Below are 24641 nucleotides of genomic sequence, written 5' to 3'. Positions count from 1 at the left end.
CATGAGGAGGTTCACAATGACAGGCATGGGTGTCTTCAGCAGACCCCTGGCCCATCGTCTCCCCGGGATCACATGACAGGGGTGCGTGCTGATGGGCAGAATGAAATGACGTGCTTCCGTCCACCATGTGTTAAATCCCACTGTCAGTTAATGACAGCAGGATGTAACTAGTTAACAGCCACGGATGGAACTCTGCTCCACCTGCAGCTGTTAAAGGCTCATGATGACTGATTAAATCAGTATCCTGTACAGGGAAAGATGTGGGCTTGGCCTGCAGGGACATGACCTTTGTCGTAAATATATGGTGAAGGTTGAGAAGGGGTTAAATCTTAAATTCACATGTTCCAAAAGAGTTGATAAAATTCAAGAACACATCATGGTGGGGACTGAGGCAGATTGGCACAAAATTCGGGCTCATGAATTTTCTTTAATGGTATTTTAAAAAATGAGTACTACGGAAGTATTATGAATATGTGGCTACTCATCCATATTATGGGGCTTATAGCTCGCGATGACTTCATACTGTACCTCCAGTTTTACACATAGGTTGCTTATATGGAGTTTGTTAAAAAATAAAAATCACGGACAGCAGCATTGCAAAATGTATTCTCTCCAAGGAACATCTCTTTAGGAGTCTTTGGCACCTCAGAGGCACCTGACAGTGGCAAATCTACCGTAACAGAGACGTGATCTCACATTCCAGTTTATGCATGGAGACATGCGGTCTACATCCTGTCTGACATGATTTAGCTGTGTAGATCAATGTTGGAAAACCCTGTTTAAAGACAAGATATTCTGTGACCAATGGACACTTGACTGGATGTGCTATTTCTTTGCATACAGTGGTTTCAAGAAATCCAATAATGCCCTAAACCTGGATTGTCACAAACCTGGTGCTGTTTACAGCACGAAAATGCAACACGTTCCCTGCAGGTGGCGCTGTCACTACTTTTGAGTTACACATTTAGAACCACCTCATTTCCATAGCTCTCCATTGTAAAGGACGATCTGAGACTCCCAAATTTTCACGTTGGATATAACAAATCGAGGATTATGTATGAAATGTCAGTTTATTCTTTTTTACAGTAAGTGTTGATGAGAAACATTGGTAAACATTTTTGTATGTTACAATAAAATAAAGAATAATACAACTGAAGTAATGCCATGTTGGTCCTGTCACAGTGTTCACAGTGTCGTCCTGGTCCAGGCTGAGACATGAGGGGGGAAGTGTGGAGCACCAAGTAGTGGACTCATGATGCAGAGGAGAACCTAGAAAGACAAATAGGAAAGCTCAGCCCATCCTATGTGAACATACCCTTAACCCTAGAACGCATACCCATAGAAATCTACACATTCACGCACCTGGGGCCTTTTAGGCCTGTTTACAATTATCATGGAATAACTCAAATAAAAATACTTTTCAAAGTTTATTGCAAAGTAAGGATGCATTCCCACTAGCGCAGGGGTCCGCCAGGACGGGATTCTGTAATGGATCTGACCTCTTGGTGACCCCGGCTAAGGCTGGCGGACGCATACCTGGGGCCTCGCAGGCCTGCCAGGATACTTGGTTTCTATTTTCTGTAAAATTACTTTAGTTAGAATTTTGAAACTCTAGGTATTCCTCAGGTATATAGTTGTTAGTAATTTCCAGTTGTTCATATATTTTTATGTTATAGGCATTTCGGTATAACAACCTTTTTTTGGAACTACCCCATATTCACGCACCTGGGGCCTTTTAGGCCTGTGTGCAAATAACACGGAATAACTCAAATAAAAATACTTTTCAAAATTTATTTTACAATTGCAAGGTAAGGATGCATTCCAACTAGCGCTGGGGTCCGCCAGGAGGGGATCCGTAATGGATCTGACCTCTTGGTGACCCCAGCTAAGGCTGGCGGAATCCCGCCATTCCGGCAGCCTTAGGCTAGTTTCACATTTGCGTTTAAAAGCGCAGCGTTTAAAACGCAAACGCAGGTGGTGAAAAAAACGCGTGCAAACGCTGCGTTTTTTAGACGCATGCGTTTTCTCATGCGGTAAAAAAAACGCGGCGTTTTGACGCGTTTACATGCGTTTTTTCCTGCGTTTGCGTTTTTGAAACGCATGCTGAGAAGTGTGTGACAGCTGCCAATCATCAAAATCATCTAGAAAACCCACTATAAATAGAAATAGCTAGGGTTAGGATCCCTAGGGTTAGGGTTAGGATCCCTAGGGGTAGGGGTACGGTTTGGATCCCTTTATCACCTTGATGGTGGGGGGTGGCTTATCAGTGTGTATTCTCGTTTTTTCTATTGAAACGCATGCGTTTAAAACGCAACCAAACGCATGTGCTTAAAAACGCATGCGTTTACATAGACAGCAATAAGTTTTTTTGCAGCAAAAAAACGCCTCTAGAAATTACTACATGTTGCATTTCTGCAACAAAACGCAAGCATAGAAACGACGCATGCGTCGTCAAACGCGGCAAAACGCATACAAAAAAAACGCAGAGGCAAAAAACGTGAATGTGAAACCAGCCTTAGCTGGAGTTTCCAGGAGGTCAGATCCATTATGGATCCCCTTCTGGCGAACCCCAGCGCTACTGGGAACACAGCCTAAGATGTGTATATTTCAAAACATAATTATGTGCATAAAACAACAAAAAAGTAAGTAAACAGGCATGCCAAATATAGGCATTCTATATGCAATTTTTTTATGAAAACATTTTTTGGTTGTAGCAAACTTGGTGCAGGAATATTTATTTGTAACTTTACATATTCCCCCGACAATTCTCGCATATAATTTTTTCGGCTGAATGTTCCTTGCATACATTTTGTCCGCAAGTAGAACCAAAACGCTCCGATTTTCTTTCCTTCTTTGCTGGACAAATATAGCAGCGCTTTCTTTTTTTTTTCTCTTTGCTCTGGATGTTCCAGAAAGCGTATTCCACATCGGATCATTGCCTCTGTAATTTGCCTTGATAAGCATATCATGCTGCTTCTCTCCATCATAGTAGGCATCAAAAGTTCATAACAAAGTTCTGTCAAAAATAGACGTCTCTTGTCTTTCCTGTTGGCATGGAATTCTGGATTAGTTTGACAATAAACAATGTAGCTATTGAGGGCTGACACATCAAGGATATTGGAAAAAAGGGCAACAGGCCAACGTTTAGTCTGCCTTTTGCATGAATACTCTCCAATCATTTCGTCCATCTTGTCGACACCTCCTTTTGTCTTATTATAATGCAGTATGATTTCAGGTTTTTGTTTCCTGTCATTGGTGTCAATACTTCCATCATGATGCACTGTACTCAGTAATATCACGGATTTTTCTTTCTTGGCTTTATAAGACACCATTGTTGCTTGATTGCAGAAACTGAATACACTCTCGTAGGTAGATTGTTCGCTGTGCATTGTGCTTCATGATTGGAGGAATTTCGCGGTGGTTTGGCCTCATAGTACCAACAAGTGTAAGTTGCTTTTGAAGCAAAAAGTTGGCCATTTCAAAATTGGTAAAGTAATTATCCATTGTAATATTTTTATTCTTTTTTTCTTATTTTTCTTATTTTTATGTTGTCATGCAGAATCCACATTCTTCCCAGCAATAGCAGAGTCATAAAAGTTCTTCCCCAGCAATAATACAGACAAAAAGACTGAGTATCACATGTAAACCTAGTACAGGCCTAAAAGGCCCCAGGTGCGTGAATATGGGGTAGTCCCAAAAAAAGGTTGTTATACCGAAATGTCTGTAACATAAAAATATATGAATAACTGGAAATTACTAACAACTATATACCTGAGGATTACCTAGATTTTCAAAATTCTAACTAAAGTACTTTTACAGAAAATAGAAAACAAGTAACCTGGAGGGCCTGTGAGGCCCCAGGTATGTGTTCTACGGAACGTGGCAGCAGTGGCCTGATGGCCCAAAAGGGAGACACCTGTCATAGGGTTGAGCGACCTCTAGTTTTTTAGGGTCGAGTTGGGTTTTGTGAAACCCGACTGTCTTAAAAGTCGAGTCGAGTGAAATCGGCCGACCACCGCGAAAAGTCGGGTTTCGGCTGAAACACGAAACCCAATGAAGGAAATATTATTGTTGTTGTGTGGTGTTGTTGTTTGTTTGTGTGTTTTTTTTTTTTTCTTCTCTCTCTCTCTCTTTCCAAATCCCTACCGCCCACAAGCGATAACATGACGATAGGCGTTCACTCCCCTAAGACACCGCCCACAAGCGATAACATGACGATAGGCGTTCACTCCCCTAAGACCTATGTCATCACTCTGCCCGCGCTCATTCATTGGCTGAAAAAATGGCGCTAAACGCGTCATACGAAACGCGACTTTGGCGCCAAGATCGCGTACCGCATGGCCGACCCCACACAGGGATCGGGTCGGGTTTCATGAGACGCCGACTTTGCCAAAAGTCGGCGACTTATGAAAATGAACGACCCGTTTCGCTCAACCCTAACCTGTCAATCAAGAAGGGGGACTCTTCTCCTCCTGCTCAGTTCCTGTAAAAACTATGATTTGTCTGTGAAGCTGCAGCAAGTTTCCTGCTGCTCATGGTTAAGGTGGCATGAGAGTGCGCACAGAGATTTCCATTATATCTTGCTCCCAATTCAGGGGTAATGTATGGCTGATCCAACTTCTCCTGATGCTGGGGGTTTTAGAAGCCTAACCTTCAGCGTTTAGCCAATTTTTCTGATGGCCTTACTTCATATGACTGTGAAACACAGACTGGGCTGACATCACAACATTGGGCCCGACCACCGGGTCTCCCAACCTGTGCTAACTGCCTCATATATGGTTATCCTCTCAGGTGCGGATACTAGGCAGTGGGGCCAGGTGGAGTCCGGGTTAAGGAGTTGTCTTCATAAGACAACCCCTTTATCCGCTTCACCCCGAAGCCTGTTTTCACCTTCCTGACCAGGCCAATTTTTACAATTCTAACCAGTGTCACTATGAAGTAATAGCTCTATAAAGCTTCAACGGATCTTGATGATTCTGAGAATGTTTTCTCATGACTTATTGTATTTTATGATAGTGGTAAAATTTCTTTGATATGGCTTGCGTTTATTTGTGGAAAAAAAAAAATTGTTCGAAAATTTAGAAGAGTTCGCAATTTTCAAATTTTTATGCCCTTAAATCAGAGTCATATCGCACAAAATAGTTAATAAATAACATTTCACACGTCTACTTTACATCAGCACAATTTTTTTAAACATAATTTTTTTTGTTAGGAAGTTAAGGGTTGAAAGTTGACCAGCGATTTCTCATTTTTACCTCAAAATTTGCAAAACCATGTTTTTAGGGACCACCTAACATTTGAAGTGACTTTGAGGGGCCTATATGACAGAAAATACCCAAAAGTGACACCATTCTAAAAACTGCTCCCTTCAAGGTGCTCAAAACCATATTATTTAACCATTCAGGTGCTTCACAGAAATTTTTGGGCGCATGGCTTAGAAGGGAAGGAGTGCCATTTGACTTTTTGAATGTAAAATTTGCTGGCATAATTATTGGACTCCATGTCGTGTTTGGAGAGCCCCTGATGTGCCTAAACAGTGGAAACCCCCCACTATATTACACCATTTTGGAAACTTGACCCCTTTAGGACCTTATTTAGATGTGTATTGAGCACCTTGAACCCCCAGGTGCTTCACAGAAGTTTATAAGTTTTTAAGCCGTGAAAATACAAAAATCTTATTTAGCTACAAATTTTGTATTTTCACAAGGGCAAAAGGAGAAAATAGACCCCAAAGTTTGTTGTGCAATCTCTCCTGAGTTCACTGATACCCCACATGTGGTTGAAAACTACTTTTGAGGCACAGTGCAAAGCTCAGAAGGGAAGAGGTGCCATATTACAGTGAAGAGTTTGCTGCACTTGTTGGAGGGTGCCATGTTACATTGGCAGAGCCCCTGAGGTGCCAGGACATCACAACCCCCCTCCCATAAGTGACCCCATTTTACCAATTAAACCTCTCAATGAAATCATCTAGGGGTGCAGTGATTATATTGACACCATAGGTCTCTCACAGACTTTTATACCATTGGTCAGTGAAGAAATAATAATTTAAATTTTTACCACCAAGTTTTACATTTTCACAATGGGAAATTGGTAAAAATGGCACCAGAATGTGTCCCACAATTTCTGCTGAATGTAGAAATAACCCATATGTGGATGTACGTACTACTTAGCCACACGGCGAGACTTGGGAGGGACAGAGCGCTATTTGCCTCCTGGAGCACAGATTTTCCTAGACTAGTTTGTAGATTCCATATAAAGAGCCCCTAAGTGCTAGCAAAACAGAATCCCCCCTCAAGTGACCACATTTTGGAAATTATAACACTTTGGGAATTTATCTACAGATGTAGTGATGATTTTGACACCATGGGTATTTTCCAGAAACAAGCAGCAGTGAGTGTTGCCGAGTGAAAATTGCAAACTGCTATTGTAGTGCCCAGTATGTTGTAGTGCCCAGTACATTATGCCCAGCTCATGCTTCTGGAGACACGCACCTGTAGATTAGGTGGGCTCTCATCACTACAGAAATGCCAAACATGTGGGTGCTAAATATAGTTTAAGAACACTGGGGCTCAGAAGGGAGGGGGGCATTTGGATTTGAGAGCAGAGAATTTGCTGAATTTCTTTTGGCGGGTGAGGAGCCATTTCGCTTTTCCAGAGCCTTTGTGCTATCAGTAACGTGGATTCCCCCTATATTTCCGTTAACAGATGACAGATCTGAGTGGGAACTTGCTTTTTTTGTGGATTGAGTTGAATGTTTTATTGTGAACATTTTACATAACATTTGGGATCACATCCCTATGCTGACCACTTACTTTGGGGTTTCCATCTAAATCTCCGAGTGACGTGATTCAGATGAAACCCGGGTCGTTCACTATAATGAGGCAGCAGAGTTACTCTGCACTACGTCTGGCCTCTGTTCAGCGGTGTCCTTTTCAGAAGCGCACAAAACTGTGGCCGACGGCACTTTGATGCAATCCTAAAAAGACAGACACCGCCCGATCACAGGTCACATGGCGTCCACAGTGCCTCCATCTGCCTCATTAAAGTAATCTTCCACCGAGAAGTCCGTCTGAATCACTTATTTCAGAGATTCACACGGAAACCCTGGTGCAAGCGCTCAGCACAGAGTGCAGGATAAATGTGAGACGAGCCGTACTGCGATCTTTGGGAGGCAAAATTGAAAAATCAACAGCATGTGAAGAATTTAGTTTTATTTATTTTTTACGCTGTTCCTCGTGCGGTATAAGTGGTTTAGGTGACTTTATTCTTCGGGTCTGTGTAATTACAGCGATACCAGATTTATATGGGGTTTTTATGTTTGGCTGCTGTCACTCACTAAAAGACGCTTTTTATTGCAAAAAATTTTTTTGCATCACCATATTTTGCGAGCTATAATTTCATGTTTCGTCCGAGAGTCATGTGAGGGATTGTTTTTGCTGGACGAGCTGACTGTTTTATTGGTACCATTTTCGAGCACATGACATTTTTTGATCGTTTTCTATTCTGATTTTTGGGAGACAGATTTTTTTTTTTTATACCGTTCCTGTGGTAAAATTGATAAAACAGTTTTATTCTTCGGGTCAGTACGATTACAGCGATATCTCATTTACTGTATTTTTCGCACTATAAGACGCACCTGATTATAAGACGCACCCCAAAATTTGGTGAAGAAAAAGAGAAAAAAAATGTTTTATGTTAAATGGGGGTCTGTCTCTTATAATGCCAGTGTCCGTCTTACAAATCATATGTCCCTCATCCTGGTATCTATATAACCCCCATCCTTGTGCTGGTACATGCCCCCCTGTGCTGGCAGGCACATGCCCCCCGGTCACAATATGCCCTCTTGTGCTGGCAGACACATCCCCCCCCCCCGTGCTGCTGGCAGACACATCCCCCCCCCCATGCTGCTGGCAGACACATCCCCCCCCATGCTGCTGGCAGACACATCGCCCCCCCCCCATGCTGCTGGCAGACACATCGCCCCCCCCCCCGTGCTGCTGGCAGACACATCGCCCCCCCCGTGCTGCTGGCAGACACATCGCCCCCCCTCGTGCTGCTGGCAGACACATCGCCCCCCCTCGTGCTGCTGGCAGACACATCCCCCCCCCGTGCTGCTGGCAGACACATGCCCCCCCCTTCCTGTGCTGCTGGCAGGCACATGCCCCCCCCCTGTGCTGCTGGCAGACACATGCCACCCCCCCTGCTGCTGGCAGACACATGCCACCCCCCCTGCTGCTGGCAGACACATGCCACCCCCCCTGCTGCTGGCAGACACATGCTTGCCACCCCCCCTGCTGCTAGCAGGCACATGCCACCCCCCCTGCTGCTGGCAGACACATCCCCCCCCATGCTGCTGGCAGACACATCGCCCCCCCCCCCATGCTGCTGGCAGACACATGCCACCCCCCCTGCTGCTGGCAGACACATGCTTGCCACCCCCCCTGCTGCTAGCAGGCACATGCCACCCCCCCTGCTGCTGGCAGGCACATGCCACCCCCCCTGCTGCTGGCAGACACATGCTTGCCACCCCCCCTGCTGCTAGCAGGCACATGCCACCCCCCCTGCTGCTGGCGGACACATGCCCTCCCCGTGCTGCTGGCAGGCACATGCCACCCCCCCTGCTGCTGGCAGACACATGCCCCCCCCCCCCCCCGTGCTGCTGGCAGGCATATGCCCCCCCCCCCCCCCGTGCTGCTGGCAGGCACCTGCTAAAATAATAAACACTTAACTCACCTTTCCCTGATGGCTCCGTGCTCACAGCTCCTCGGTTGCGCTTCCTGTTTCCCAGGCATTGGATCGTGTGACCTGGGCACACAGTGATGTAATCGCTGTGCTGTGCCGATCATATGATCGGATGTCAGCACAGACACAGGAAGCAACCAAGGAGCTGTGAGCACGGAGCCATCAGGGAAAGGTGAGCTAAGTGTTTATTTTATCATGCGCCTGCCAGCAGCACAGGGGGGGGGCATATCCATGATGGGAGTGAAGGGGGGGGGGGGGGAGATGCGGGGACATATAATAGTCGCTGCTCCCGTGAATCAACTCGGCACAGGTTCAGCACGGAGGTGATGGACAGCAGGTGCAGTGAATATTACATGAGGCTAATGAGCGGGAGCACAGAACCTCCTGCTGTCTCAGCAGCCCGCAGGCAGCCCACCCCAGCCCCCTGACACCACCCCAGAGCCGCCGCCCTCCTCTACAGCACAGCACACAGATTCAGATTATAAGACGCCCCCCCCCCCAAAAAAAAAAAAAAAAAAAGTGCGTCTTATAGTCCGAAAAATAGGGATTTTTGTGTACTCACCGTAAAATCCTTTTCTCCGAGCCATTCATTGGGGGACACAGACCATGGGTGTATGCTGCTGCCACCAGGAGGCTGACACTAAGTATTACAAAGAAAGTTAGCTCCTCCCCTGCAGTATACACCCCTCTGCTGGCTCCCAGCTAACCAGTTCGGTGCAAAAGCAGTAGGAGATCAATAACAACATATAAGCGTATAGCATGTCACATTATATATGAGAGTATAACATATCAAATGATAAAAACAAATACAACTAATAATAGGGAGGGAGCTGTGTCCCCCAATGAATGGCTCGGAGAAAAGGATTTTACGGTGAGTACACAAAAATCCCTATTTCTCCTTCGCCTCATTGGGGGACACAGACCATGGGACGTCCCAAAGCAGTCCCTGGGTGGGGACAACATCAGATCAGGCCGTGTAACCGCTACTTACAAGTGCGCCAAGGCGGCCTGCAAAGTCCGCCTGCCCAGACTCACATCTGTGGAAGTGTGTGAATTATAGTGCTTCAAGAATGCATGCGGACTGGAGGAATTCGCAAGCTTGCGGTCGTGCTTGCCGACGCCTGGTGCCTAGAGCCCTGAGACAGGGAGATAGGCTGACATCTAGCACGGAAGGACTCCTGGATGGTGAAAAGAATCCACCAGGCTAACGTGGCCGATGAACACGGCTAAACCCTTCCTGTGACCGTCGGGAAGCCTACTTACCATCGAGAAGCCCAAGCAAAGTGTCCAACCTTCGGAAGGACGCCGTCCTCGATACGTACCCACTTGGAGCACTCACTTCTTCCAGATTATGGAGAACCCATTCCGTTGTGTGGACTGGAGCCGAAAGAGATGAGAGGACGATGCCCCTGCAACAGTGGGAATACAAAACCACCCTGGCAACGAGGGAAGGGGATGGCTTGAGGGCAACGATGCACTGATGGTAATAAGGAAAAAAGACTGAAAGGAACAGAGTGGCAAGCTCTGAAGACTCATCAGGATGACAAGAACGCAGAGAAAAAAGGGGAGTGACGTTCCCTGATAGTAAAGTCTTTCTGGATTGAAAAAGGAGTCTACTGTAAGATCCCCAGGACCATTAAGGTCCCCCAGATCTAACGGTACGCGGTAGGGAAGAACTACAGGTGAAGGCTCCCTGTGAGAAGGTCCATATTTCCAGTTTTGACGAAATAAGACGGAGAAATACTAGTACCGCAAGCGAGAAAACCTGACATGGTCAGTGCGGGTCTCCCGGGATCACTGGGGGCCTTTTCTGCTTCCAAAAAGATCTCAAGACGTAGTGGAAGAGGAGTTATGGAAATTGGTACCGTGGAAGAAACGGAGCATGCACTGCGATGGACTTGGATCTTGAAGCCAAACCATGAACTGTAGTACATAGGCGTTCAGCTTGGACGCCATCCGACCTACATCTGGAGTACTCCAGTGAAGGCAGATGTGAAGGAAGACTTCCGAGTGAAGTTCCCACTCACTTGAGGAGAAAACCCTGACGGCTGAATATGTCAGCCGCCCAGTGTTCTACTCCAGGGACATGTACTGTTGAGATCACCGAATGATAGATCTCGGCCCATCAGAGAGTGCGAGGTACCTCGGCCATGGCGCTTGACTGTGGGTACCTGCGAGATGATTGACGTATGGCACAGCCGTGGCATTATCCAAATTGAAGACGGATGGTTGACCCGCCTAAGGGCAGTGGACCTGCTGTAGGATTAGCCGTACTGTTCGGATCCCCAGAGAAATGATCGGGAGAAGAAGACGGGCATTGGTATCCCTAATAACCATTGGACCAGAAGAAAGCTCTGGATGAGGAAGGAGCTTAGAGACTACCTTTTGAAAGCCTGATTGACTTGCTGAAAACGAGCGGAGCAAAAGAAAACTACTTCCGTTTTCGTCTTATTGCTCAGAACCCTCCTAGCTAATTGAATGAACCGAGGGAATGAGTGATCAAGTGCACAAGCTCCGTGTTGAAGGGCCACGACCTTGACTCGAGAGAGAGAATTACCATCCTTCTTGTGCAGGATCATCGTCAAAGAGGATCTGCTGGGCTGGGAATGAGGAAAAAACTTGTCTAAGTTTAGCTGCCAGCCCAAGTGAGAGGGTATTGCAAGTGATATAGATGACTTAGCGTAGTCCTTGTAGAGCGGCTAGAAAGTCGACCGAGTAGGGCAGGACGACCATGTTTCTAGGGTGCAAGACGCACATGACAACTGCTATGAGCGTTGCGACCACTGTGGTGCGGTAGCCAGGCTGAAGGGCAAGGTCGTGACTTGAAAATGCTGTTCGCGAATGGAAAGGAGAAGAGATAATTGTAGAGGGGAAAAAAGTAGGCATGTGAGGGTAAGAAAACCGAATGTCGATGGATGCCAGAAAACTCCACTTTTTTTTTTTTTTTTTTTTTAAGTAATGGCTGAGCGGAGGAACTGCATCTGAAAAAGGAGGGCCTTGTCAAAGGTTGTTAGAAGTTTGAGGTCCAGGAATGATCATACTTTTCATTTTCTCCTTCGTGAAACCAAGATCTCTTAGATCTAGACTGTCCAGGACAATGCTTCTACTGCTGGATGGGTCTGTAGAAAAAATACGATCCCTTGTTAGTCTCCCGCTCAGAAGATTTGATTTGAATTGAAGTAGATAAGGTCTCTGACCAGGAGACTATTGGTCAAGCAACATCATGTGGCGCTAAAGAAGGGTAGAGCGCTGAACCCGAAGCCACAAGACGGAACGAACCAGATTTGCTATCCGACCGTCTGTGGTTTTTTAATTGATGATACATCGGGCAGGGATACTGGTAGGTATACCACAAGAAATTCCACCCGGTTAGACTGCCAAGTGGCAGAATGCGGGGCTGCAACCAGCAGGCCTCTTGCCATCTTCGTGCAGAGTAGAAAATTAGGAACCTTCGATCCACCATTCTGTTAACAGGGACGTGGAGAGGAATCGTCCGCTTTCTTGCATCATCCCCTAAATTGATACAAAGGGGGGTGCTCGGACGCCAAAGATGTGTGCCTCTGTACATCCCCAGAGTTGAGGTCCCCGGGTGGACAGGGCAGGTTGTTTGGCATTAGGCCTGGATGCAGAAGAGGATACATGGAGGCGACATTGCATGTGTTCGTCTGTTGAAGATGTGGGGGGAATCGGTGCCCTTAAAAGGACCCGTCGCCCATAAAAATCAGACCAGGTATGGCAACCTACTTAGCGGCTTCTGTCCAGTGAATTGCTCATCGATTTGTTGATGGTATAAATAGGAGAGTCCCTCCTTTTCTGAAGCTCTTGCAATCCAAGGCAATATGCGATCCATATTCAGCGTTGTTCTCAACAAATCATGGGGGAGAGATTAGGAAATTAAAAACTTCCGTTTTGCAGACGCCTGTACGTTTTTCTAGAACACTTGCGGCCCCTGCTAGCGGACGCTCCCATGTAGGAGAGGGACCATGTATCTCGGTCCTGCGAGCACTCCGAGCCACAGAGGGTTCACAGAGGGATTCAATCTCTTGGTCCGAGAAAACCATGGGTTGCGGTTAGGGGATGAGTGGCGAAGGCTCCAGAGCTCAGTTAGGGTGACCAGCTTCGGATTGATCATGTACCCTTAAGACCAGTAAATACTGGTCATGCGCCTTTAAGACTAGGGAATACTGGTCGTGCGTCTTTAAGACCAGGGTATACTGGTCTTGTGCCTTTAGGAGGAGGGCATGCTGGTCATGTGCCTTTAAGAACCAGGACATACTTGTCATATGCTTTGAAGACCAGGGCATACTGGTTATGTGTCTTTAAGTCCAGGGCATATTGAACACGTGCCTTTAAGACCAGGGCATACTGGTCATGTGCCTTTAAGTCCAGGGCATATTGGTCACGTGCCTTTAAGACCAGGGCATACTGGTCATGTTCCTTTAAGACCAGGGCATACTGGTCATGTGTCTTTAAAACCAGGTCATACTGGTCATGTGCCCTTAAGACCAGGGCATACTGGCCAAGTGCCTTTAAAAACCAGGGCATACTGGTCATGTGCCTTTAAAAACCAGGTCGTACTGGTCATGTGCCTTTAAGACCAGGGCATACTGGTCACGTGCCTTTAAGACCAGGACATACTGGTCACGTGCCTTTAAGACCAGACAATACTAGACATGCGCCTTTAAGACCAGACAATACTGGACATGCTCCTTTAAGACCAGACAATACTGGACATGCGCCCTTAAGAATAAGACAATATTGGACCTGCGCCTTTACGACCAGCCAATACTGGACATGCGCCTTTAAGAACAGAGAAAACTGGACATGCGCCTTTAAGACCAGCCAAAACAGGACATGCGCCTTTAAGACCAGACAATACTGGACATGCGCCTTTAAGAACAGAGAATACTGGACATGCGCCTTTAAGAACAGAGAATACTGGTCATGCGCCTTTAAGACCAGACAATACTACATGTGCCTTTAAGAAGGGAGAATACTTGCGCGTTTAATGCCTTGATGTAGAGTGGTTGTGCCCCCTTAATGCTAAAAATCGTTGCCTCCGTGTGAGCCGGCCGGGTGGACCAAGATGGCCACTGTGAGCTGCAGAGTAGATAAAATCTCGCAGAGAGCGAGAAGCGCCAACTCGGGGGGCGGAGCGACGGACACGATGCTGAATAGGCCCAAGCCGGGGCCTAAATTTCTGTAGCAGGCGGGCGACACCAGCGGGGCGTTTCAGGAGACTTCCGGGATGCGGCCTACACATCGGCCGAAGCCAGGGGCTAAATTTTTGTAGCCGGCCAGAGCGTTACCTCAGAGAGGTGGGCCACAGGAAAGTGGCTAAGGCTGCCTGCGCCTTTATGGATATCCCTCTGAAGATGGATCCACTCACCAACGTTGCGCGTCCCGGCATGGAGCCGCCGCGGATGTGGGTTTCAGCGCTGTTCTGTGCAGCGTGGACGGTGCAGGGATAAACCTCATCAATCCATCATCCGTTTGTTAGGGAGGAGGAGAGGAACCGTCCGCCTCCTTGTACCATCCGCTCTTAATAGTGGTGGTGCAGTGGGGGCTGCTCGGATGCCACACTGGATTGTGCCTCTGAACAACCGAGGGTAAAACCTGGTGGGCAGGGCTGATGTCCGGCAATAGGCCTGGCTGCAGAAGAGGATACTGAAGGTGACACTCCAGTGCTCGTCTGATAAGGGAGGGGGGAGATCGGTCCCATGAAGGGGCCCATCGCCCCTAGAATCAGCTCAGGCAGTGGCTTCCCACGTCGCAGGAGAGGATACGGAGAGGTGAAACTCCCGTGCTCGCCTGTTGTTGGTTCGGGGGAGATCGGAACATGAAAGAATCCGTCGCCCCCTTCGTCCGGTAAAAGGTAAAAGTAAAAAGATTCTTTGGGTCTGAATAGCAGACCAGTCCGTGTGCCTCCTACGGACACTAAGCAAGAACTGGTTAGCTGGGAGCCAGCAGAGGGGTGTATACTGCAGGGGAGGAGCTAACTTTCTTTGTAATACTTAGTGTCAGCCTCCTGGTGGCAGCAGCTACACCCATGGTCTGTGTCCCCCAATGAGGCGAAGGAGAAATACGGTACATAATTTTCTTTATGTTTTGGCGCTTTTACACAATAAAAACTTTTCTAGAAAAAAATAATTTTTGCATCGCTTTATTTTGTGAGCTGTAACTTCTTTATTTTCCTGCTGATGGAGCTGTACGGTGGATTGTTTTTTTGCGGGACAAGATGACGTTTTCAGCGGTACCATTTTTATTTACATCCATTTTTTTTATTGCGTTTTATTGCACTTTTTGTTGTATGATGATAAAGCATTGTTTTTTGCCTCCTTTGTCTTTTTTTTTTTTTTTTTTTTTTATACAATGTTCACTGAAGGGGTCAACCAGTGGGACAGTTTTATAGAGTGGCTCGTTTCGGATGCGGCGATACCAAATGTGTACTTTTATTTTTTTATTTACAGAAATAAATGTATTTATTGGAAAAAAAAATTTCTTTAGGGATGTTTTAAAAAAATATTTTTACAGGAATTTTTTTTTTTTTACATTGTCCCAGGATGGGACATTACTGCATTACATCAGATCGCTGATCTGACACTCTGCACTGCAGAGTATTACCGTAGATCAGGATCTGACAGGCAGGGAAGGAGGCATGCCAGCGCTTGCTCCCTGCAGGCGCTCACAATCCACCTTCCCCTGCAGGACCAGGAGGGACCCCGTGGCTATTTTGGGCCCAGGGATCTCAATGGGGAGCATTAGGACAATGCGATTGCATCGCGTTATCCTAATGGAAGTGTGCAGGGAACTGATTCCCTGTGCATTGCTCCTCTATGCTGCTGTCACTACTGACAGCGGCATCAGAGGGATTAAATACCCAAGATCAATGCTAGCATCGATCGTGGGCGTTGCTGCGGGGTGTCAGCTCTCATACACATTGTGCCGCCGTACATCTACAGCTCTTTGCGGGAACGCAGCTCCCGTAGAGCAGTATATCTACGGCGCATGTCGGGAAGGGGTTAACCTGGGCTTTTAAAGCTCTATACAGCTTCGGTCAACAGGTATAAAATATATATCTCTGTTTTTTACATTACCTTTGTACCCGCTGAACCAAGTGAGAAATGAGCTGGTCTGTGATTCCAGGACTGGACTCTTCCGCTAAGCTAAAAGCGTTCTCTAGTTCCTGTACGGATCCAAATGCTCCAGCGCAGCGCTGCTCCCTCAGCTGTATGAGGACACAGGGAAAGAACATTTACCCATAATGAAGATGGAACAACTGCTGCAAACCCTGAAGACAAAACAGTTCTCCGTCCACCTAAATACATTCAATAAAGAATCACTGATGTAAAGGGCACAGAGTGTGGCTGATGGCAGCAATGATTATGTCAAATACAGAGTGATTCACTCGCTATATAGCAGCATATTGAAATAAAATATAACTTTTAATATATAGGTTTAAAAATAAAAAAAAATACAAACGTACAAAAATAACCTAAAGTGCAAGGTGCTAAAAAAGACAACACAGTGGAGTATACACCAGCAGGGTTAACACAATAATCTATTATTAAGACCCGTGGTCCTTCAGTTACAAGCCGAGTATGGCAATCATTGGTGTTCTCTATAACTGTGTACCATGACTATACCAGTTCTGTTAAGACTAAACTTAGTGCAGACACCAAATCGACATAGCCCAGGGCAGCCCGGAACTCCTGGACTCAAGCGATGCACCAGACTAAACCTCCCTAGTTGCTGGGATTACAGATGCCCGCCACTGTTAAGAGACAGGTACAGGCAATGAACCAAGCTTTGTGTAAACCCCACTATTATGCATCCGTAAGAGACCACAACATGGCAGGTTTTGCGGACCACCTAATCGAGAATATTCCTTAAGTCCAACAAAAAATACCTGCCCTGGTCTTAAACCGTCTGCAAATAGGTTAAACAAATAACTAACAGGTGCTGCACACAATGGCTTGCCACGCAACCAACCTGATTGCCACTAACACTGGCCAACAGTGAAAATGTTTCTGAAATGAAAATAGCTGGTTTGTAATAATTTTAGCATCCTAAAAACGAATATGTTACTTAAAAATCATTATTAGCTCTTGTTGCTGAGATACAGGTCATTTAAGATTATTATGCAGGAAAATAGGGAAATTTTGAATTTTCAACAAATGTGTATTGGTAAACCTGATTACAGACCTGTTGAACCAATGTCAGCCATTTTATAAATTGTGTCTGCATAGTTTGTACTAATTGAAGTCTCTTTCTCTTGTTGCAGTAATTTTGTGGAGAGAATTTACACTTTGAAAATGCCTCGTAAATGTGCAAATATTGTTAACAATTTTTGTTACGTGTGTGGTTATGTGACATTTGCCAACCAAAGAAGACCAATTACTCCACTTGTGAAGACTGCTTACCATCATTACTTTGCTTATACGTGGCACTTAAATACGTGGCACTTATACGTGGCACTTAAATACGTGGCACTTATATACGTGGCATTTTGAGACCTATAATTTTTCCACATTTTGGTCCACAGAGTCATGTGAGGTCTTGTTTTTTGCGGGACGAGTTGACGTTTTTATTGGTAACATTTTCGGACACGTGACCATTTTTTATCACTTTTTATTCCGTTTTTTGTGAGGCAGAATAACCAAAAACCAGCTATTCATGAATTTCTTTATACCGTTCTGCGTTTGGTAAAATTGATAAAGCAGTTTTATTCGTCGGGTCAGTACGATTACAGCGATACCTCATTTATATCATTTTTTAATGTTTTGGCGCTTTTATACGATAAAAACTATTTTATAGAAAAAATAATTATTTTGGCATCGCTTTATTCTGAGGACTATAACTTTTTTATTTTTTTGCTGATGATGCTGTATGGCGGCTTGTTTTTTGCGGGACAAGATGACGTTTTCAGCGGTACCATGGTTATTTATATCCATCTTTTTGATCGCGTGTTATTCCACTTTTTGTTCGGCGGTATGGTAATAAAGCGTTGTTTTTTGCCTCGTTTTTTTTTTTTTTTTCTTACGGTGTTTACTGAAGGGGTTAACTAGTGGGACAGTTTTATAGGTTGGGTCGTTACGGACGCGGCGATACTAAATATGTGTACTGTACTGTGCAATTTATACTCTTGTAATGAATTCTTCTCGCTACCTACAGCACATACTTCCATGGCGTGTATCTAAAAAACGAGAGCTAATTAAACAATTCTGTGGGTATATTTGAGTTTCTCGACCCAAAATTAGTAATATTTGCCTATTTTCATCAAAGAAACATAAAAAAAGTTGTTTTTTGTTGGCCTGTGTAATCAGACTTTATATATTATGGCATGTCTCACAAATCTCCAGTCGACTATCATAGTTCCCATTAATAATTTAAGGTCATAGCACGCCACATACGAGCCATAAGGAGGTGTCACCGATATATACGGTGTTATGTTCTGTACATACACTCTGTACTATGGTATGGTATGGTCTATGGTAAACCACACTCTAAATCAGACCCTTCATAACATCCATAAAGGAATCAAATGCGACATGTAGGCAAAATAAATCATGTATATAGGAGTGGCCTCACCCGATTCGGAAGAAATGATTGCTGTATTCCTCTATCCTAATTCAGTGGTGGACACTCTCCCCCATTCTCCTTTTTCTAGACGTGTTTTTCATCATCACCCATCAGGGGAGTACTCAGGGGCCAGTGCGACCATGCCACCAGTAAAGTCGCCGTCATGTGTGTGGTGACTTTGGAGAATCCTATTTTGTCATTCAAGTTTGGTATAAAATGGACCGACTCAGAGAATTTATAATAACTTGGGTACAATAGTACAATGCAGTTTGTGCTGTAAAATTTTTTTCATAAGAATTTGGGAAAGTTATGAGTTGTCCTATAAATGTCTGTTCTGTTCCTGATCTAAGGATCTTGGCTATTAGTGGAGATGAATCTGTGCTGCACTTTATGTACGTGCTCATTAGTGACCAGTGCTGTGGAGTCATAGGTGAGATGAATCTGTGCTGCACTTTATGTACGTGCTCAGTAGTGATCAGTGCTGTGGAGTCATAGGTGAGATGAATCTGTGCTGCACTTTATGTACATGCTCAGTAGTGATCAGTGCTGTGGAGTTGAGATGAATCTGTGCTGCACTTTATGTACATGCTCAGTAGTGATCAGTGCTGTGGAGTTGAGAGGAATCTGTGCTGCACTTTATGTACGTGCTCAGTAGTGACCAGTGCTGTGGAGTCATAGGTGAGATGAATCTGTGCTGCACTTTATGTACATGCTCAGTAGTGATCAGTGCTGTGGAGTTGAGAGGAATCTGTGCTGCACTTTATGTACGTGCTCAGTAGTGATCAGTGCTGTGGAGTCATAGGTGAGATGAATCTGTGCTGCACTTTACGTACGTGCTCAGTAGTGAGGCAGAGCTGTGTCTGAGTCAGAGGTTTGGCTTACCGACTCCACAGCCCTGGCCCCCACAGGTAAAATGAAGCAATATACATGACTATTTAAAGCAATAGGTTGTAATTAGTGTAAATCAATTTTCAGCAATGTGTATGATTCACTGGTGCAGCATACCACCTAGTTTTGCATTAAAACAATACTGAGTCACAAACAATAGGGGGCACCATTACTGGCTATGCCTTTGCTATTCTGTCCATAAAGTAGAGTCTCACCTCCTGGAAAACTGGAGCAACAAGAGCTGATAAGCAGCGGGATCTTGGCAAGCGTTTTATCGCTTCTGCTGGCTGCAGATACAAGCACAAGGTAAGTCTTTTCCTAAATTCATCACAAACATTTAAACAATTGTCAAAACTTAATTCATCTCAGAAAAAAAAAATTGCAGTCTGTAAACTGATTTACAAGGAACGGAACACTACACAGATGTATTTTTTTTTTCTCCAGAAAAATATGTACTTGGGTATAATGCCATGCCTATGGCTGAAAGCATGATACTTAAAGAATAAATAAAATAATTCAGACTGGCTCACAGCTCTTCTATCATACTTAAAGAAAATACTTTTACAGACAATCAGCTGCCTACAACGTGATCTTCCCTATAATGTTACATATACGAGATTTTTCTATATGCAGAGTGACAATTTAGTAAATTCAGAAAGTAAAGGAATGACACTCACCTGCTGGTATCCCCACTGTAGACGGCTCATGGAGGAGGGGCGCATGGTTTCTGGAAATGACCAGTGCGGAGTCTGGGACTGACTCTTGTCATCCTCGTTGTCTCTGGGTATAACGATAGAAGTAATCGGTACTGCACAATGCCGCATATAAATAAGTATCAGCACGGATACTCCACACTTTACTAATTGTACTCACAAGTCGTCGTCCGAGCTGGAGTCGTCGCGGTGGCCCTGAGATTTCCAGCGCCTGTAACGCTCTACGAGCTCCATCAGGAAGGAGGTTTTCTTAGTGTATCGTAAGATAAAGCGGTGTTTCAGCAGTTCCCTTGCTGTAGGCCTCTACAATGTAGGACATATGTGAGACCACAGAAAGGAATACGACAATTCAAAATACTCAATTTAAGTTTGTTTTTTAAAATATGGATTTACTATATATTTTGTTGTTGGGTTTTCCGATGACCATTCAAATCTAAGACTGTTAAAGAATGGGATTATAGCGTAAAAATAGTCACCAGTCTGGGGTCTTTGTTCAAGCAGGCATCCACAAATTCTTTGAACGGTTTGCTGTGCTGCCCCTGCAAAGCAGGAGGGTTATTCTTAGGAATTAAGAACAAGACTCTCATAGGATGGAGGTCAGAATACGGAGGTTCCCCCTTAGCCAGCTCAATGGCTGTGATGCCCAATGACCAGATATCAGCCTGGAATTAAAAAAGGAAAAAAAATTATAAAAACAAAACAAGACTTTAGAGAATAAGCAGAGAAGCTGTAAGAGAATCCAACCTTAAAGTCATAGGCAGACTGCTTGATGACCTCAGGAGCCATCCAGAATGGTGTTCCCACAAAGGTGTTCCTCTTGATCTGAGTATCTGTCAGTTGGCCGGCTACCCCAAAATCAGCCAGCTTCACATCACCCTGCTCTGACAACAGCACATTAGCAGCTGAAAAGACAAAGAGGACAATTACATGAGCCGACAACCCACTGGAAGTAAAAGGAGGTTTCTCCATGACAAAACATTATATGAATTTTCTGTAAATGTTGCACCAGTGCTTCACCTTTAATGTCTCTGTGAATCTTCCTCTCGGAGTGTAAATAATCTAGGCCTTTCAGGATCTCCCGTAATATGGTGGCTATATAGGACTCCTCCAGTGGGCCGGGCTTTAACTGCAGCAATAGAGAGCAGAAAAAAGATGAGGTCTATGGAACTGCAGTCTGCGGCACCTTCCTATAGTCAGGAAGTTACTGACAAAAACAAAAAAAAATTAGCTCAGTATTATTTACTTATACATTCATCCTTGTGAGAAATACCCAGATAGTTGTTGGCGTTTCCGTCACAAGATTCTCGTGGAAATCAAATATAATCGTTTATTTAGGAGTTACAGGATAAAACAACGCGTTTCGACTCCAACATCCCGGAGTCTTCTTCAGGTTATTTTAAAAATATGTATATTGTTGTTTTATCCTGTAACTCCTAAATAAACAATATTTGATTTCCATGAGAATCTTGTGATGGAAGCGCCGACAACTATCTGGGTATTTCCCTGTCTATTGATTGCTTTCACCACGGCTGTCTGAAGCCTCCCGTGAGCCCAGCTGGACGAGCTGCAGTCCGCCTTCTCGGGATTCCTGTGGGATCCTGTTTATGCCTCATTCTGCCTGTTTCTGGTGAGTGCATCTATTAGGCTATGTGCACACTTTGCGGATCTGCAGCAGCTTTCTATGCGTTTACAGTACAATGTAAACCTATGGAAACCGCAATTCGCAGTGCCCATGCTGCGGAAAAAAAACGTGGAAGCACTGCAGGATACATTCCACAGCATGTCAATTTTGTGCGGATTCCGCTGCGGTTTACACCTGCTCCATAATAGAAATCTGCACAAAATCGGCATAAAAATCGCGGTAAATCCGCAGGTAAAATGCAGTGCCTTTTACCTGCGGATTTGTGAAATCTGCTGCGGTAAAATCCACAGCCCTCAAAAATACGTGTGCACATACCCTTACAGCGTGCAATTTAGAAACAGTTTGTACTACACTTAAATCGTGCGCTGTGTTTGTTCCCCTTTTTTCTCCCTATCTCTTAGGGTCAGTTTGATACATTCATCCTTGTGTTGGAGGTATGCAGCAGGAAATCATCTGCTCTATAACTCCCCCTCCCCGAAAAAAAACAAAACCCATGTGAACTTACCAAATCTAGAGCAGATCCTCCACCCAAATACTCCATGATGATCCATAGCTTTGATCCCTGTAACAAAGACATTGTAATATGTTATTGTTGGAAATAAAAAATATAATTGAAAAAAAGTAAAATATATAAAATAATATATATTACACACACCCCTCCTCCTCCCACCTCCAATAAAGAGGTTTAACTACATGACTCCATTTATTATCAAAGTCCGCACCTCAATCAGTCATGGCTGATGTGGGGACATAGAAGGGATCTAGCTGCTCATATTATCAGCTGACATGTTACGCAGAGATAAACGGAGCGCTCTGCTGGTACGAAACAAAACTGGAAGAGAAGCTTCCTGAACCGCCATGGAAATCGGGACACTTTGAGGATAAGAATGTTTTATTCCTTTGCTTTTTGTACTACTTTGGGCTGGACAATCCCTTTAAAGGGAACCTGTCACCTCTTTTTTTCCGTATGAGATAAAAATACTGTTAAATAGGGCCTGAGCTGTGCATTACAACAGTGTATTTTGTGGACCCCGATTCCCCACCTATGCTGCCGAAATACGTTACCAAAGTAGCCGTTTTCGCCTGTCAATCAGGCTGGTCTGGTCAGATGGGCGTGGTGTCTTCCCCCAGATCTTGCTTATTTTTCCGTTGGTGGCGTAGTGGTTTGCGCATGCCCAAGTCCAGAATCCACTGCACAGGGGAGGGAAAAGAGCGCGATCTGCGCTATTCCCCTGGTGATCGGTGGGGGCGGCCATCTTCCTGTGGCCACGCGTGCGCAGATTGAGCGCTCTGCTGCCCGGGGCTTCAGGAAAATGGCCGCGGGATGCCGCGTGTGCGCAGATGGAGATCGCGGCGGCCATTTTCCTGAAGCAGAGTTCGCATCTACAGGAAGATGGCCGCCCCCACCGATCACCAGGGGAATAGCACAGATCGCGCTCTTTTCCCTCCCCTGTGCAGTGGATTCTGGACTTGGGCATGCGCAAACCACTACGCCACCAACGGAAAACTAAGCAAGATCTGGGGGAAGACACCACGCCCTTTTGAACAGACCAGCCTGATTGACAGGCGAAAACGGCTACTTTGGTAACGTATTTCGGCAGCATAGGTGGGGAATCAGGGTCCACAAAATACACTATTGTAATACACAGCTCAGGCCCTATTTAACAGTATTTTTATCTCTTACGGAAAAAACGGGGTGACAGGTGCCCTTTAAGTCTCTCATCTAGACTCTGTTTCCTAGTGCAGAGCATGCACAGCACATTAATAAAGATTTAGGACGTTTACCTTCAGGTAGGAGCCATAGTAGCGAGTGATGTAAGGACTGTCGCACTGGCTCAGAACAGTGATCTCTTGTTGAATGTCCTCAATCTCATCTTCTGCCTCTTCCAGGTCTATGATCTTGATGGCCACCACTTCTTTGCTGCGGTTCTCTATACCCTTGTACACTTCTCCAAATGATCCCCTCCCAATGCGCTCCAGCTTGGTGAAGAGGCGTTCTGGGTCCATTCTCGATCCCTACGGAGGAAGAAATAATCAGAAAGTCACAACACATAGCATTTGTACCACTTAGTCTAGATGAGCTGTCACATGAGAGCGGCTTCCCTCCCCCCGTCCCATTTCCTTTACCGAATTCCACATACAAAGCCCGGGGCACGTGGCAGCGTAATGCAGGCCGCGCCAGGCAGTTATACCGGTCACAGCCCGCCTCATGTAACCGTAACCAATGGTGGATTCGGTGTACAGGCAGCAGTCGCCTTTTGGGATTAAACCACAATCAGTTTGACAATTTTGTTTTTCTGAAATCAACCAAAAAGCGTCTTTCATTTTCCAATCTGCATGATAAGAATAACACGACTGCCTGTAGGCGACATTCTTTCACCGATGCCGGAGGCTCATTCTGTACTACAGGCTGTGGATCAGTGCTGAGCAGGTTAGTGCAGGTACCGGTCACGAGAGCCTGACTAGTGCGGCACGGACCCGGGAAGAAGCCACGCTAGCCATCGGCCCAGGAGCTTGTCGGTGGGCGAGCACCATAGCGGCGTCCTGCAATAAGAGGGACAATTACCTGTGATGGGAAGTCCCGCAGATGCGCCATTCTGGAGCGACAGATCAGTGACCCGCACACTGGGGATGGTGGCACAGCTCGCCCCACATCGCTCGCCCCCTCTATATTCTACACACACTGACACGGAGCAGCAGCTGTGAGGTTGCACTGCCACTAATGCCACTAATACCCCTAGTCTCCAGCAGTGTGCAGATAACGTGTCCCGCGCCCAGCACACACTACATCCCCAGGCTGCACGCAGCTCCCTCCTATACTAAGCTATGGCAGCCCACAGCGAGAGCCATAGCCGCTCAGCACAGCTGGCCTGCTCTGTACGGAGAGCAAAACAGCCCACCCGAATGTCACACACGTACTTACGTCATCCCCGCCCGGGAATCTGGGACACGTAGTTCTTTTGAAAAACGTCGTCAATTGTGCTGACAGCACCGAGAACTACAACTCCCAAAAGCTAAAGGCGCGGGGTGTTCTGGGAGTTGTAGTAGCTAGATGTGGACGTAAACAGGAGAAA

General features: G+C 45.6%; 1 protein-coding gene across 3 annotated transcripts; it reads right to left on the bottom strand.

The window, feature by feature from the left end:
• Positions 1-1051: 1051 nt before the first annotated feature.
• On the bottom strand, positions 1052-24641 carry STK25 (serine/threonine kinase 25). Of its 3 annotated transcripts, none has more exons than XM_077290997.1 (11): positions 24491-24641; positions 23353-23583; positions 22073-22129; positions 20943-21051; positions 20670-20827; positions 20402-20587; positions 20086-20228; positions 19890-19992; positions 19428-19499; positions 15840-15970; positions 1052-1269 (listed from the first exon to the last, which is right to left on the bottom strand). In XM_077290997.1, exons 2-11 carry the CDS (start codon positions 23572-23574, stop codon positions 1251-1253), a joined length of 1200 nt encoding a protein of 399 aa, XP_077147112.1. In that variant the 5' UTR covers positions 23575-23583; positions 24491-24641; the 3' UTR covers positions 1052-1250. The 3 variants fall into 3 exon arrangements, with proteins under 3 accessions (XP_077147112.1, XP_077147113.1, XP_077147111.1); XM_077290998.1 differs by having other exon boundaries at positions 24487-24624; XM_077290996.1 differs by lacking the exon at positions 24491-24641 and adding an exon at positions 24134-24471.

This window comes from Ranitomeya variabilis, chromosome 2 (assembly GCF_051348905.1).
Source record: "Ranitomeya variabilis isolate aRanVar5 chromosome 2, aRanVar5.hap1, whole genome shotgun sequence".
Lineage (NCBI taxonomy): Eukaryota > Metazoa > Chordata > Amphibia > Anura > Dendrobatidae > Ranitomeya > Ranitomeya variabilis.
Note: the sequence above shows the minus strand (reverse complement) of the source record. Positions and strands in the feature narration are given on the sequence as shown.